Genomic DNA, 16,294 nt, shown 5'->3' with positions numbered 1-16,294 from the left:
GGGCCAAAATGAGTAAGAACAAGTTTGTAACACTCGCCCCCATCGGGTGAGAAGTGAGTGCAAACTAACAGATGTTACACAGCCATTTCAGAACTTCTGTAAAGATCTTTATTTTGCAGACAAGCTCACCAAAGCAGACAGACTCCCCTCAGCCCATATCGGAAATCTCTCAACTCCCAAACCTCCCTCCCAAAAACTGCCATACCTGAACCTAATGTTCAAGTTGAAGAGGTAATCACTGGTCTAGTGAGACTGCAAACCGGTAAAGCCCCCGGCATTCATGGGTTTACACTGGCTTTCTTTTGCCATGTGCTTGCTCCCCTACTCATACACTTGTACAACTTTTTTGGAGTCACAGGGGAACTCACAGATGATGTGCAAGGCAGCTGTAATATTAATTCCCAAGCATGGGAAATATCCTACGAGGTGCTCCTGATATAGTTCCTATATTCCTTTTAAACATAGATGCCATACTTTTTACAGGGATTCTCACTAGACCTTTCAGCCTTTGTATGCACAGTCTCACGGATCCAATGAGATTGGGCTTTTTCCTGCAGCTGCTAAAACATCACCAAACGAATTCTTTATATAGTAGAGAAGGTATCCCACTCCATCACTCCCTCCTCTTGACCTATCCACGACCCCCCATCCACCTGAGACTCGAACCATCTTGCAGAAACTCCTACTGTTAACCTGGGTGCCTAAACGCGTACAGTATCTTGGGATCAAAATATGCAAGAAAACGTAGCATCATCACAAGTATACTGGTCTCTTGTCTACAGCCCAGCCGGACATGTAGTCATGGCAAGAGAGCAGGCTCTCGTGGGTTTGACTGCTGTGAAAATGACCCTATCCCCTCAAAACATTATACATAATGCAGACCCTACCTCTCCAACCCTCATTCCCTTCCAACGCCCACTCACCCTACCTAGACAAAGTCCAGCACTCATTGAATCATTTATCTGTGGGGCAAGAAACCCTACATGGCAAGGAAACTCGCATAACACGCACAAAGTGAATGTGGACTGGGTATAATCAGGTTCATCAACTATTATCTAGCTACCCAGCTCCACTGCTTTCTAGAATTTAACGGGCCCTTCTTCGATTAACACTGGGGCTTCATCTACCGATATATAGCAGGGATGCATATCTTTAAGGTGCCCTGGTTACCAAGAAAGCACAGCCCCTAGTGCATTTATTTCTTCCCGTTCACTAGAGGTATGGGGGCAGCTTGGGGCCGAGTAGCTATTCCTAAAGGCCTTATCCCTCCACCTCAGACCGCTTTTTTTCAGGAATCTCTATTTTTACACGAGCAGTTGAGGGAGATGGCTACCTGGCCTGGCAAGAAGCCAACTGCCAGACGATCTGTGACATTTTATGGTGTTGAAGGGCTACTATCTTATGATCAGAATATGCCCCACTTCGGAGTCCCAGAGAAAGAACTGTGCCTTTACTTATCATATCCAACACTGGGTGACTCATGCCTCCAATAAGCCACATGCCAGTAGGTCTCTGATTCAATTTAAGAAATGGCTATTCACCAAAAAAGACAAGTGACTGCTGTCTGATCTATATTAATGTCTTGTCCAAGCAACCTTCAATGAAACAGACCCCAGCCCTGAAACAATTGGAATCAGAGTTAGAACACACTTTCCCTTATAGAGTAGACAGACTTCTTATTTTTAATAGAACCTGCACCACTGCATTTAGCATGGCAGGCAAGGAAGCAGTGTTAAAACTTAAACACAATTGATACTACACCTCTGACAGTATAGAGGAATAGAAGGTATCGACCTCTGTTAAACTTCTGGTCCAATTATGGAGGTTCCGGCACCTTGACACACCTCTTGTGAGGATTTCCCAAACTAGAGAGAGAGATTGGGAGGTAGTGATCTGTGATATAAACAAGATTTTCGACACAGATATTACCATATCCCAGCTACTCTCTCCTAGGACTCCCAAATACCAAAACATATCCCCTATGCTTGGACATAAACAAGGCCGTCATTCTGGCTCTCATTGATGCCACACTAGTCCTAGTAGCTATGTGGGGGAGAGAGGCACCTCCGGACCATGCAACCTGGTTGCACAAGCTGTGGGATTTACTCAGCATAGAGAAAATCACACCAGATTTGAAATCAAAGCAAGCCTTTTTTTTCCATGCAAAATGTGGGACACCTGCACAACATTTTTATCTCCAGAATTCAAAGAAAATATGTTCTATGCAGGACTAGATTGACGCCCTCAAGTTGTGACCGTCAACTATCTTTGTCAACATAGACTCGAGGGAGCGAACCGATAAACTGTGCTAAAGAGGAACAGCCTCCTATTTTTGCAGCTGACGTTCTGGGTTAGGGGATATTTAATGTTTGTTATTTAGTATTCTCCTCACACCCCACCCTCCTGTTCTACCCCCTTGCCCTGCCCCATCAATTTGCCTCTTCTCCGCATCGGAGTTTGGATATAGGTTGGTGTGTGGATACAAGAAACAAAAAATCATTTTTCACTACATAGATCTGTACCGTTGGGAAAAAAAGTCCTATCCCTGGGATAGTCTGCCACTACTGCCAGTCTAATAACCTTGCATGATTTTACAGGAGTCATCCTCAGTTTCTGATTGGGATTCACTTTAGAAGTCCATTATAACCAGAACTTAAGCTACACAATTTAACATGGAGCACTCAGTGTTCTCAAGAGATGATGAGTCCATTGGAGTGAAAACCTAGGCCAGTCATGGTATAAAAATATAAACACATATTGAGGTTGGCACAGATTTTAAAAGCTATGCACCTCTGTGGTTTGGAAAAGTTGTGCTGTTCCATATATTTTTGGAACTTACTTAACAAAAAACACTTGAATATGGAGGTTGAAAATTGGCTTGAGCATTACAGAACTAATTTTCTAGCAAGCTAGCTGGTCATTATCTCTGTCCCAGGCAGTCTTTTGCAAACACCACAGAACCTAAGTGGGGTGAGACGTTCAGTGCTTTTTCTGATGCAAAACCTATTTCCTTCAAATCAGTGCAGTTCTTTCTTGCTCCCACCTATAAAATGGTGTGTCCTCTATGCAGGTGTTGTAGACATCTGCAACCTATGAAGGTCTATGATCTGGTGTGGTGTGGCAAACGGGTGCATACCCAGCATAGGGATGCTGCACATTTAAATGAGGCACTGGTGTTCTATTCTAATTATCTGCCTTCTTTTCTTTACAGCACAGAGAAGGGAGGTCCAAGCGAGGGCTGTTTTTTATCCTCTTATGGTGGGTGTTGGTGCAGCCGTCAACATGTGTTACAGGACCCTCTACATTGGGACAGGTGAGACACTGAAGCAGTCACTATATTTTGATCATTTACATGTTTTTTGCCATATTTATCAATAGAAAACATCTCAAGGGTATGAGTTTTTGTTTCGTGCCTATGATATTCAATATTTAATGCATAAGCATTGTCAACATTTCTAGGCTTGACAGACTGAACCTTCATTTATTTCTACAGCAACACTTGGATGGTACAGTTGCAAGGTCAAATAAATCCAAACTCCAAGCCCCTCTCCTATGTCAGTTTTGATCCCAAGGAACTAATAGGAGTGTATGTGGGAATCTTGTCCTGGAGGGGATTATGTTCGCCACCAGACATTTAAAAGTCAAGCAAAGAAACACAAAATTATTTCAAACTGCCTCTGTTAGTGTCTGAGCAAGAGTGTAGCAGAGCCATGCCTAATTATTCTGAAGATCAGATGGCATTTTGGATTGTTCCTGTATGTTCCAACAAGCATGTTTTAACAGATGCATAACCCAAAGTAATATATGCTGTAGTGCAGAAGTATTTCTCCAGTATTGGGGTATCTTTCATAGATTCACATGCTTGAATCATTCCCCGTCGTCGAAGTGGGAGTCCCACTGTACATAGAAAGCAATAAATAGATAAAAAATCCTTTTTTTTTTTTCCCATTGTAGTCAATAGGAAAAAACACATTCACTTTTACAACTATCAGCCTCATTAGAAAAGGCCTAAACTTCAGCCAATCAGGCGAGACCACCCCTTTAGAATCCTCAGCACAGAGACTCAGTTTCTCAGATTTTCTACCTCACGTCGTGTGTAAGGGAGTCTCCCTGAGCTCTGCTCAGTTTACTTTCTCTTCAAGAGATATTGTTCAGCTTTCACTCTTAGCTTTGCTGTAGTACTTCTTTCATCATGTCTACAGCAAGAAAAGGTTTGTTTAGACCTTGTGGTACCTGTGGAAAGTTAAGGCTTCATTGTGAGGACCCTCACAAGGACTGCATATACTGTCTCCATCCAGAGCATAAGGTCAAAGACTGTAAAATCTGCAGGACTTTTCCTAACAAGACTCTCAGAGACAGAGAAGCCAGGCTCCTACTTTGGCTTCAGAAACAAAAAGCCAGAGAAGCTTTCTCTGAGGAGGAGGACAGCGACACATCAGTGGCCTCAAAGAAGAGGAAAAAGTTTGTGGAGAGCTTCTCCCCTAAGAGCAGTAAGTCAGCTAAGAAGCTGCAGGCTTTTAAGGATAGACCTGAGGAACATGCACCAACATCCGGAGAGCATGGTGGTAAGGTTCGTTCATAGCCATCTACGCCTGCTACCACCTCAAAGAAGCTCAAAAGATCTTCAAGTTCCCTACCACCGTCCAGGATGTCCACACCGTCAACGAGCGCATTGTCGACGGCAGGTCTTCCTTCATCGACGACAACAGCTACGGCCACATTTACAGCTCTGTCGTCACCAATGATTGTTACTTCATCTCCGCTGTCATCTACAACTATGACGTCGGTGAGCTTAAAATACAGTCCCTCACCTACTCACACCTTAAAGATCACAAAGAGACCGTCGACGGGTAAGAAGGTTGTAAAGAAATGGCTCCCTGTTGCAGTTACCCCCCACTTTTTGCCTGATACTGATACTGATGCTGACTTGACTGAGAAGTGTGCTGGGACCCTGCTAACCAGGCCCCAGCACCAGTGTTCTTTCACCTAAAATGTACTTTTGATTCCACAATTGGCACACCCTGGCATCCAGGTAAGTCCCTTGTAACTGGTACCCCTGGTACCAAGGGCCCTGATGCCAGGGAAGGTCTCTAAGGGCTGCAGCATATCTTATGCCACCCTGGGGACCCCTCACTCAGCACAGACACACTGCTTGCCAGCTTGTGTGTGCTGATGAGAACAAAACGAGTAAGTCGACATGGCACTCCCCTCAGGGTGCCATGCCAACCTCCCACTGCCTATGCAGTATAGATAAGTCACCCCTCTAGTAGGCCTTACAGCCCTAAGGCAGGGTGCACTATACCATAGGTGTGGGCACCAGTGCATGAGCACTATGCCCCTACAGTGTCTAAGCAAAACCTTAGACATTGTAAGTGCAGGGTAGCCATAAGAGTATATGGTCTGGGAGTCTGACAAAAACGAACTCAACAGCTCCATAATGACTGAATACTGGGAAGTTTAGTATCAAACTTCTCAGAATAATAAACCCACACTGATGCCAGTGTTGGATTAATTAAAAAATGCACACTGAGAGCATCTTAGAGATGCCCCCTGTATTTTACCCAATTGTTCAGTGCAGGACTGACTGGTCTGTGCCAGCCTGCTGATGAGAGACGAGTTTCTGACCTCATGCGGTGAGAGTCTTTGTTCCCTCTGAGGACAGAAACAAAGCCTGCTCTGGGTGGAGGTGCTTCACACCTCCCCTCTGCAGGAACTGTAACACCTAGAAGTGAGCTTCAAAGGCTCAAGCTTCGTGTTACAATGCCCCAGGGCACTCCAGCTAGTGGAGTTGCCCGCCCCCTGGACACAGCCCCCACTTTTGGCAGCAAGTCCAGGAGAGATAATGAGAAAAACAAGGAGGAGTCACTGGCCAGTCAGGACAGCCCCTAAGGTGTCCTGAGCTGAGGTGACTCTGACTTTTAGAAATCCTCCATCTTGTAGAAGGAGGATTCCCCCAATAGGGATAGGAATGTGACCCCCTCCCCTTGGGAGGAGGCACAAATAGGGTGTACCCACCCTCAGGGCTAGTAACCATTGGCTACTAACCCCCCAGACCTAAACACGCCCTTAAATTTAGTATTTAAGGGCTCCCCTGAACCTAAGAATTTAGATTCCTGCAACTTACCGAAGAAGAAGACTGCTGAGCTGAAAACCCCTGCAGAAGAAGAAAGAAGACACCAACTGCTTTGGCCCCAGTCCTACCGGCCTGTCTCCTGCCTTCTAAAGAAACCTGCTCCAGCGACGCTTTCTCCAGGACCAGCGACCTCTGAATCCTCAGAGGACTGCCCTGCTTCAAGAGGAACAAGAAACTCCCGAGGACAGTGGCCCTGCTCCAAAAAGACTGCAACTTTGTTTCAGAGGAGCAGATTTAAAGACCCCTGCAATCCCCGCAAGAAGCGTGAGACTTGCAACACTGCACCCGGCGACCCCGACTCGACTGGTGGAGAAACAACGCTACAGGGAGGACCCTCCGGCGACTCCAAGACTGTGAGTAACCAAAGTTGTCCCCCCTGAGCCCCCACAGCGACGCCTGCAGAGGGAATCCCAAGGCTCCCCCTGACCGCGACTGCCTGACTCTAAAATCCCGACGGCTGGAAAAGACCCTGCACCCACAGCCCCCAGCACCTGAAGGATCGGAACTTCAGTGCAGGAGTGACCCCCAGGAGGCCCTCTCCCTTGCCCAGGTGGTGGCTACCCTGAGGAGCCCCCCCCTTGCCTGCCTGCACCGCTGAAGAGACCCCTTGGTCTCCCATTGATTTACATTGCGAACCCAACGCTTGTTTGCACACTGCACCCGGCCACCCCGCGCTGCTGAGGGTGTACTTTTTGTGTTAACTTGTGTCCCCCCTGGTGCCCTACAAAACCCCCCTGGTCTGCCCTCCGAAGACGCAGGTACTTACCTGCTGGCAGACCGGAACCGGGGCACCCCCTTCTCTCCATTGAAGCCTATGCGTTTTGGGCACCACTTTGAACTCTGCACCTGACCGGCCCTGAGCTGCTGGTGTGGTGACTTTGGGGTTGCTCTGAACCCTCAACGGTGGGCTACCTTGGACCCCAATCTTAACCTCGTAGGTGGTTTACTTACCTGCAAAAACTAACATTACTTTACCTCCCCCAGGAACTGTGAAAATTGCACTGTGCCCACTTTTAAAACCGCTTACTGTGTTTTATGTAAAAAGTATATATGCTACTGTGATTATTCAAAGTTCCTAAAGTACTTACCTGCAATACCTTTCAAATGAGATATTAGATGTGGAATTTGAACCTGTGGTTCTTAAAATAAACTAAGAAAATATATTTTTCTATAACAAAACCTATTGGCCTGGATTTGTCTCCGAGTGTGTGTTCCTTATTTATTGCCTTTGTGTATGTACAACAAATGCTTAACACTACTCCTTTGATAAGCCTACTTCTCGACCACACTACCACAAAATAGAGCATTAGTATTATCTCTTTTTGCCACTATCTTACCTCTTAGGGGAACCCTTGGACTCTGTGCATACTATTCCTTACTTTGAAATAGTGCATACAGAGCCAACTTCCTACATTGGTGGCAGCGGTGGGATACAAGACTTTGCATTTGCTGGACTACTCAGCCAATACCTGATCACACGACAAATTCCAAACAAATTGTCATTAGAAATTGATTTTTGCAATTTGAACTATTTTTCTAAATTCTTAAAAGACCTGCTAGGGCCTTGTGTAGGATCCTGTTTAGCATTTCTTTTAGAGTTTAAAAGTTTGTGAAAGTTTGAATTAGAACCTAGAACTAGTTTTAGATTCTTAAAAAGTATTCCAACTTTTAGATGCATAATGTCTAGTACAGAGATGAATGTGGTGGAACTCGACACTACCCCTTACCTCCATCTTAAAATGAGGGAGCTAAGGTCACCCTGTAAAATAAAGAAAATAACAATGGGCCCCAGACCTTCCAAACTACAGCTCCAGGAGCTTTTGGCAGAGTTTGAAAGAGCCAACCCCTCTGAGGATGGCAACACAGAGGATGAAGATAGTGACTTGGAGGGCAATTCCCCCCCTCCAGTCCTACTTAGGGAGAACAGGGCTGCTCAAGCCCTGACTCCAAACATAATAGTCAGAGATGCTGTTTCCCTCACAGGAGAGACCAACATCTCTGAAATCACTGAGGATAGCCCCAGTGAAGAGGACATCCAATTAGCCAGGATGGCCAAGAGATTGGCTCTGGAAAGACAGATCCTAACCATAGAAAGGGAAAGAAAAGAGATAGGCCTAGGACCCATCAATGGTGGCAGCAACATAACTAGGGTCAGAGATTCTCCTGACATGTTGAAAATCCCTAAAGGGATTGTAACTAAATATGAAGATGGTGATGACATCACCAAATGGTTCACAGCTTTTGAGAGGGCTTGTGTAACCAGAAAAGTGAACAAATCTCACTGGGGTGCTCTCCTTTGGGAAATGTTCACTGGAAAGTGTAGGGATAGACTCCTCACACTCTCTGGAAAAGATGCAGAATCTTATGACCTCATGAAGGGAACCCTGATTGAGGGCTTTGGATTCTCCACTGAGGAGTATAGAATTAGGTTCAGGGGGGCTCAAAAATCCTCGAGCCAGACCTGGGTTGATTTTGTAGACTACTCAGTGAAAACACTGGATGGTTGGGTAACTGGAAATGAAGTGCATGACTATGTTGGGCTTTATAATTTGTTTATGAAAGAACACATTTTAAGTAACTGCTTCAATGAAAAGTTGCATCAGTATCTGGTAGACCTAAGTCCAATTTCTCCCCAAGAATTGGGAAAGAAGGCAGACCACTGGGTCAAGACTAGGGTAACCAAAACTTCCACTGGGGGTGACCAAAAGAAAGGGGTTACAAAACCTCCTCAGGAGAAAGTGGGTGACACTAGAAACAAAGAAAAAGAGTCCTCTGTAGGCCCCCAAAAACCAGACCAGGTGGGTGGGCCCCGAGACACAACCCAAAACAAGGGTTGGTACCAGGGTAAGAACTGGGATGCCACTAAGGCATGGTGCCAGAACTGTAGACAGACAGGGCACCACACCAAGGACACTTCTTGTCCCAACAACAAACCCCCTAGCAAAATCTCAGGGGTAACCAGTGTAGCCATTGGGGATGACTCCTCAGATGAGGAGGTCTTCATAGCCTTCAACTGGAAAAAGGGCCCAACTGGTGTGTTGGAGATTCCAGAGGGAAGTAAACACTTCCACCACCTACTGGTGAATGGAATCCCAGCCACTGCCCTGAGAGACACTTGTGCCAGTCACACTATTGTGCATGGCAGGCTGGTGTTCTCAAACCAGTACATCCCAGGTAAGATGGCCAGAGTAAGAGTTAGCCCAGACAGGGTCACTGATAGGCCTGTGGCTTTTGTGCCCATAGAAGTGGGTGGGACTTTTAGCTGGAGAAGGGTGGTAGTCAGTACAGACCTCCCCCTTGATTGTCTCCTTGGAAATGACTACCCAGAGGTTAGTCAGAGCCCAAGAGAGGAACTGGTCCAGTGCCAGTCCTCTCCCAAGGATTCTGGAGGTCCTGCCCCTGCAGTAACTGCAAGCAGTTCCCAGAAGAAAAAGAAAAGAAAACAGTGTAGGAAGGGTGGACAACCTTTAGCCAAGGTTCCAGCAAGCCAAGGAGATTCTGCTCCAGTAGGGGAGAACTCCAAAAGTGGCTCTGATAAAGTCCAACCTGACCCACAAGAAGTCCTGGCTAGTCAGGCAACTGTTAAGCCTGAGTGGGTGGCTCCTCAGCTAACAGAAGAAAGAGTGGAAGAAGGGTGTTTACTACAAGATGTGGTAACCCCCCACTCTAATACAGCAGACAGGCACCCTGAACCCAAAGAAGCCTGTAACTTAGCCCCTTCCCTTGTAGGTGAAGAGCTAAAGGTGTGGTTCTGGGCACTGACAGCTGTCAGTGGCCTCTGCTGGGTGTTAGCCTTTATGGCTGCACTATCCTTGGCATGGTGGTCAGACCCCATGCCAAATAGCAAGTTAGGCCCCCTGACCCTGTTGGTCATGGTGGGGTTACTCCAGCTCTGGGTAACCTCTTTGGGTAAGCTAGGGGTGACCCTGGCTAAGATAAGATTAGCAGAGGTGGATACCTCTAACCCCAAAATAGAGAGAATGGGTGAAGACATTAAAAGCACAGACAAGAGGCAGTTCAGATTAGGTCCTATCACTGTGGAAGTGGGTCAGTTCCCCAGAGGGAATGACCTGGACAGGAGGATGTAAGGCAGAGTAGGCCCTGCAACAAACCAGCCTATTTCCTCTACTCTTCCTCGCCTGACAGACTAGGAAGACTCTCCCAGCTTTGACTGAGTCTCCTGGCCTGTGGGCTGGGGGGTGCTTGTGTAAAGAAATGGCTCCCTGTTGCAGTTACCCCCCACTTTTTGCCTGATACTGATGCTGACTTGACTGAGAAGTGTGCTGGGACCCTGCTAACCAGGCCCCAGCACCAGTGTTCTTTCACCTAAAATGTACTTTTGATTCCACAATTGGCACACCCTGGCATCCAGGTAAGTCCCTTGTAACTGGTACCCCTGGTACCAAGGGCCCTGATGCCAGGGAAGGTCTCTAAGGGCTGCAGCATATCTTCTGCCACCCTGGGGACCCCTCACTCAGCACAGACACACTGCTTGCCAGCTTGTGTATGCTCATGAGAACAAAACGAGTAAGTCGACATGGCACTCCCCTCAGGGTGCCATGCCAACCTCACACTGCCTATGCAGTATAGATAAGTCACCCCTCTAGTAGGCCTTACAGCCCTAAGGCAGGGTGCACTATACCATAGGTGAGGGCACCAGTGCATGAGCACTATGCCCCTACAGTGTCTAAGCAAAACCTTAGACATTGTAAGTGCAGGGTAGCCATAAGAGTATATGGTCTGGGAGTCTGTCAAAAACGAACTCCACAGCTCCATAATGGCTACACTGAATACTGGGAAGTTTAGTATCAAACTTCTCAGAATAATAAACCCACACTGATGCCAGTGTTGGATTTATTAAAAAATGCACACAGAGAGCATCTTGGAGATGCCCCCTGTATTTTACCCAATTGTTCAGTGCAGGACTGACTGGTCTGTGCCAGCCTGCTGCTGAGAGACGAGTTTCTGACCTCATGCGGTGAGAGCCTTTGTGCCCTCTGAGGACAGAAACAAAGCCTGCTCTGGGTGGAGGTGCTTCACACCTCCCCCCTGCAGGAACTGTAACACCTAGCAGTGAGCTTCAAAGGCTCAAGCTTTGTGTTACCATGCCCCAGGGCACTCCAGCTAGTGGAGATGCCTGCCCCCTGGACACAGCCCCCACTTTTGGCGGCAAGTCCAGGAGAGATAATGAGAAAAACAAGGAGGAGTCACTGGCCAGTCAGGACAGCCCCTAAGGTGTCCTGAGCTGAGGTGACTCTGACTTTTAGAAATCCTCCACCTTGTAGAAGGAGGATTCCCCCAATAGGGATAGGAATGTGACCCCCTCCCCTTGGGAGGAGGCACAAAGAGGGTGTACCCACCCTCAGGGCTAGTAGCCATTGGCTACTAACCCCCCAGACCTAAACACGCGCTTAAATTTAGTATTTAAGGGCTCCCCTGAACCTAAGAATTTAGATTCCTGCAACTTACCGAAGAAGAAGACTGCTGAGCTGAAAACCCCTGCAGAAGAAGAAAGAAGACACCAACTGCTTTGGCCCCAGTCCTACCGGCCTGTCTCCTGCCTTCTAAAGAAACCTGCTCCAGCTACGCTTTCTCCAGGACCAGCGACCTCTGAATCCTCAGAGGACTGCCCTGCTTCAAGAGGAACAAGAAACTCCCGAGGACAGCGGCCCTGCTCCAAAAAGACTGCAACTTTGTTTCAGAGTAGCAGATTTAAAGACCCCTGCAACTCCCCCGCAAGAAGCGTGAGACTTGCAACACTGCACCCGCCGACCCCGACTCGACTGGTGGAGAAACAACGCTACAGGGTGGACCCTCCGGCGACTCCAAGACTGTGAGTAACCAAAGTTGTCCCCCCTGAACCCCCACAGCGACGCCTGCAGAGGGAATCCCGAGGCTCCCCCTGACCGTGACTGCCTGACTCTAATATCCCGACGGCTGGAAAAGACCCTGCACCCGCAGCCCCCAGCACCTGAAGGATCGGAACTTCAGTGCAGGAGTGACCCCAAGGAGGCCCTCTCCCTTGCCCAGGTGGTGGCTACCCCGAGGAGCCCCCCCCTTGCCTGCCTGCACCGCTGAAGAGACCCCTTGGTCTCCCATTGATTTACATTGCGAACCCGACGCTTGTTTGCACACTGCACCCGGCCGCCCCCGCGCTGCTGAGGGTGTACTTTTTGTGTGGACTTGTGTCCCCCCTGGTGCCCTACAAAACCCCCCTGGTCTGCCCTCCGAAGACGCGGGTACTTACCTGCTGGTAGACCGGAACCGGGGCACCCCCTTCTCTCCATTGAAGCCTTTGCGTTTTGGGCACCACTTTGAACTCTGCACCTGACCGGCCCTGAGCTGCTGGTGTGGTGACTTTGGGGTTGCTCTGAACCCCCCAACGGTGGGCTACCTCGGACCCCAATCTTAACCTCGTAGGTGGTTTACTTACCTGCAAAAACTAACATTACTTTACCTCCCCCAGGAACTGTGAAAATTGCACTAAGTGTCCACTTTTAAAACAGCTTATTGTGTTTTATGTAAAAAGTATATATGCTACTGTGATTATTCAAAGTTCCTAAAGTACTTACCTGCAATACCTTTCAAATGAGATATTACATGTGGAATTTGAACCTGTGGTTGGTTCTTAAAATAAACTAAGAAAATATATTTTTCTATAACAAAACCTATTGTCCTGGATTTGTCTGAGTGTGTGTTCCTCATTTATTGCCTATGTGTATGTACAACACATGCTTAACACTACTCCTTTGATAAGCCTACTGCTCGACCACACTAACACAAAATAGAGCATTAGTATCTCTTTTTGCCACTATCTTACCTCTAAGGGGAACCCTTGGACTCTGTACATACTATTCCTTACTTTGAAATAGTGCATACAGAGCCAACTTCCTACAAAGGTGAAGTCTCTATCGTCGACGCATTCATCGACGGGTAAGCTCCAGAGCTCTTCATAGACGATCCCACCGATGGAAGCAGCTACGGCGCGGCAACCGAATTTGCCCTCAGAGACGACTACTCTGTTGACGACACACCCGTCGACTGCAACTTCATCGACACTGGCACCACCGACGGCAACCCCGTTGACGCTCGCACCGCCGATGACGGCACCGCTGTCGACGGCTCTGTCGACGCCTACACCATCGATGAACGTACCGTCGACAACGACTCGGTCGACGGCTCAATTTCCTGATCCTATACCCAAGCATTATGGAGCATCTCCTTACCTGCCTCGGAGGATTCTGCCAATAAAAAGTAAATCTTCTCTCCTACTACGGTCTCATACATCACCTAGTAAAGTCACACCAGTACCTCCACAGCATCTCTTTACTGACGAGGAGGAGGAAGATGATGTATATTCAGATGGCGGTTTTTTCCCGGTGGCACGTAGCCCCTCAGAACTACGTATTAAATGTCAGGAGGAGGATGAAGAGGAAAGTGACCAGCTTTATTTAGATCAGCAGCAGCAGAGTCACCTACAACCTCAAGAGCAGACGGTTCAGATGCCTGTTTCTTTGATAGCCAATCTACAGCAAATGATGCAGGACTATTATTCTAGATTTCCTCCACCTGGCTCCTCTACCCCGGTACAACCTCCACATACGCCAATATCCACTCCTGTTCGGCCATCGGATTCTACGGAACCTATCCCAGGTCCTTCATCTGGAGGATGAGCAGGAAGAAGGTGAAATTCAGGACACTGACTCAATCATTCCAGAATGGGATGAATATCAGATTCAAACACCATCTCCTTCTACGCCACCACCAGTGGACTCTCCACCGCAGGACATTGGTGGTTTTCACAGTGTGATGGAAAGAGCTGCAAAAAGATTTCAACTGCCAATAATATCAAAGCAGTCAGACTGTTTCCTATATGACTTCAAAGAGGATACTAGTACCCATTGTTGACTTCATTTGGGAAGAGGGGCTTAAGGTCATGCAGACTCCATCTTCTATACCAGCAGTATTACCAAGACTTGAAAAGAAATACAAAGCACCGGACAATTCTCCAGCATGTTTGGTTACTCACCCTAAGCCAGATTCGGTCATATCACAGGCAGCTCAGAAAAGGTCCAGAAATCCATCTTCATCTTTGACTGCCCCCCGGGATAAAGAGGGACGACGGTTGGATTTGATTGGCAAAAAGTTCTCAACGATGGCGGCCACTACAGTCAGAGCAGCAAATTCCCTAGCAATCCTGGGAAGGTACGACCGTGAGATGTGGTCCGATATGTCGCAGTTTATAGAGCTATTAGCGGAAGTGCGCAAGATATTACAGGAGGGTGAGAAGATCTCGGCTGAGATTATAGACTGCGCCATAGACGTCTCGTCTACAGGTTTCCATCAGTTAGCCGGAGCAGCCGTACTCAGGCGTCAGGGGTGGCTGAAAGCTACATCGTTTAGACCAGAGGTACAATTGAAGATACTGGACATGCCCTATGATGGTGAGCTCTTGTTCGGAAAGCATGTAGATGATGCTTTGCAATCTATTAAGACAGACACCGAGACAGCCAGATCTCTGGGAGCATTTCAATACAGAAGACAACCCTTTCGGGGATCGAGAGGGAGAGGAATCTATTCTTATAGAGGCGGCGCACATCAATACCGTCAATACTCTTCTTACCAGGGACAGTTTCGTTCCACCATTGGCCAGCAACAGCCACATACCTATTGACAGCCGTCATCCACACATTTCAGATAGCCTGCAAGAGGAAAGTCGACTTATAAAGCCAAAGAGGCAGCAAGGAAACACTGACCTTCATCAGTTGCCTGCATCCAACCCCTATACCAACACTCTAATAGGGGGCAGAATTTCCAAGTTCCTCCACCAGTGGTCCCAGATTACTTCAGACAAATGGGTGCTCGATATTATCAGCTTCCCCCTCATGTACCACCAAGAGGTCCCCCGCCTGCCCATCTCAACGAACTTCTAGCGCAGATTGCTATCTTAATGGAGAAGGGAGCAATAGAGATCGTACCAAAGAACCAGAGGGGAACAGGTTTTTACTCCCGTTTCTTCCTTATACAGAAAAAGACAGGAGACTGGAGACCTATTTTAGATCTTCGTTCTCTCAACAAATTCCTCAAGAAGCAATCATTTCACATGATCTCCCTTCAAGATGTCCTACACCTACTCAACCGGGGGAATTTCATGACGTCCTTAGATCTCCAGGACGCATATTTCCACATTCCCATTCACCCCAGTCATTGGAAATTCTTACTATTCAGGGTTGCAGGCACTCATTACCAGTTCAGAGTGTTGCCCTTTGGCCTCAGATCAGCCCCAAGAGTGTTCACCAAGGTTTTGGCACCAGTTGCAGCCTACCTCAGGCAATTAGGGATTCAGGTGTTCCTGTACTTAGACGACTGGCTAACAAAAGCGCGAACAACGACAAAAGCTGCCAGGGACACAAGGACATGTTTATGTCTCTTCAGGACACTAGGCTTAACAGTCAATTACCCCCGGTCTCATCTAGACCCTTCCCAGAACATTACCTTTTTAGGAGCCGTCTTGGACACAGTCCAAGCAAGAGCCTTTGCTTCGCACGACAGACAGAAGAGACTTCAAGATCTAGCAACACATCTCAGCAGAAGAAGGTCCGCTTCTGTTCGGACTTACAAGTCTTTTCTGGGGATGCTCTCTTCTTGCATTCCATTGATAGAAAACTGTTGTCTTCACATGAGAACACTTCAGCAGCAATTAGACAATCAATGGAAACAAATAGAAGGATCTTTCGACGATGTAGTTCGAATAACCCCATCAGCAAGACAAGCTCTCAAATGGTGGAAGGACACCCCACCTCCCCCCTCTTCTCGGAAGGTCTCTCATTCCTGAAAGACAAGCCAGTGCACATTATAACAGATGCATCCTTAGAGGGATGGGGCTCACATTTACAAGATCTATCAGTGAGAGGGAAATGGTCCACTCAGGAGTCGATTCTTCACATAAACGTATTGGCGTTAAGAGCAGTTTCCTTGGCACTCAAGTCCTTCCTCACCAACATCAGGGGTTCCTCAGTCTTGATAAGAACAGACAACACCACAGTCTTGCATTACCTCAACAAACAAGGGGGAACAAGATCGCAGGCATTGTCGCTAGAAGCTCAAACTGTGGCATTGGGTGATTCAGCATCAGATATCGATCAGAGCGGAACATCTCCC

The 16,294-nt window shown here is 47.5% G+C and overlaps 1 protein-coding gene across 1 annotated transcript in view; it reads left to right on the top strand.

Annotated features, from left to right (window-relative positions):
• PHF12 (PHD finger protein 12) overlaps positions 1-16,294 on the top strand; it is a 370,276-nt gene that overhangs the window by 293,459 nt on the left and 60,523 nt on the right. The window contains exon 12 of the mRNA XM_069226214.1: positions 3,212-3,313. Within this exon, the coding sequence (XP_069082315.1) occupies positions 3,212-3,313 (102 nt within the window). The remainder of the gene's footprint in view (positions 1-3,211; positions 3,314-16,294) is intronic.

This window comes from Pleurodeles waltl, chromosome 3_1, assembly GCF_031143425.1.
Source record: "Pleurodeles waltl isolate 20211129_DDA chromosome 3_1, aPleWal1.hap1.20221129, whole genome shotgun sequence".
In the NCBI taxonomy this organism is placed as follows: Eukaryota; Metazoa; Chordata; class Amphibia; order Caudata; family Salamandridae; genus Pleurodeles; species Pleurodeles waltl.
The sequence above is the reverse complement of the archived record's forward strand: the minus strand, read 5'-3'. Positions and strand labels throughout refer to the sequence as shown.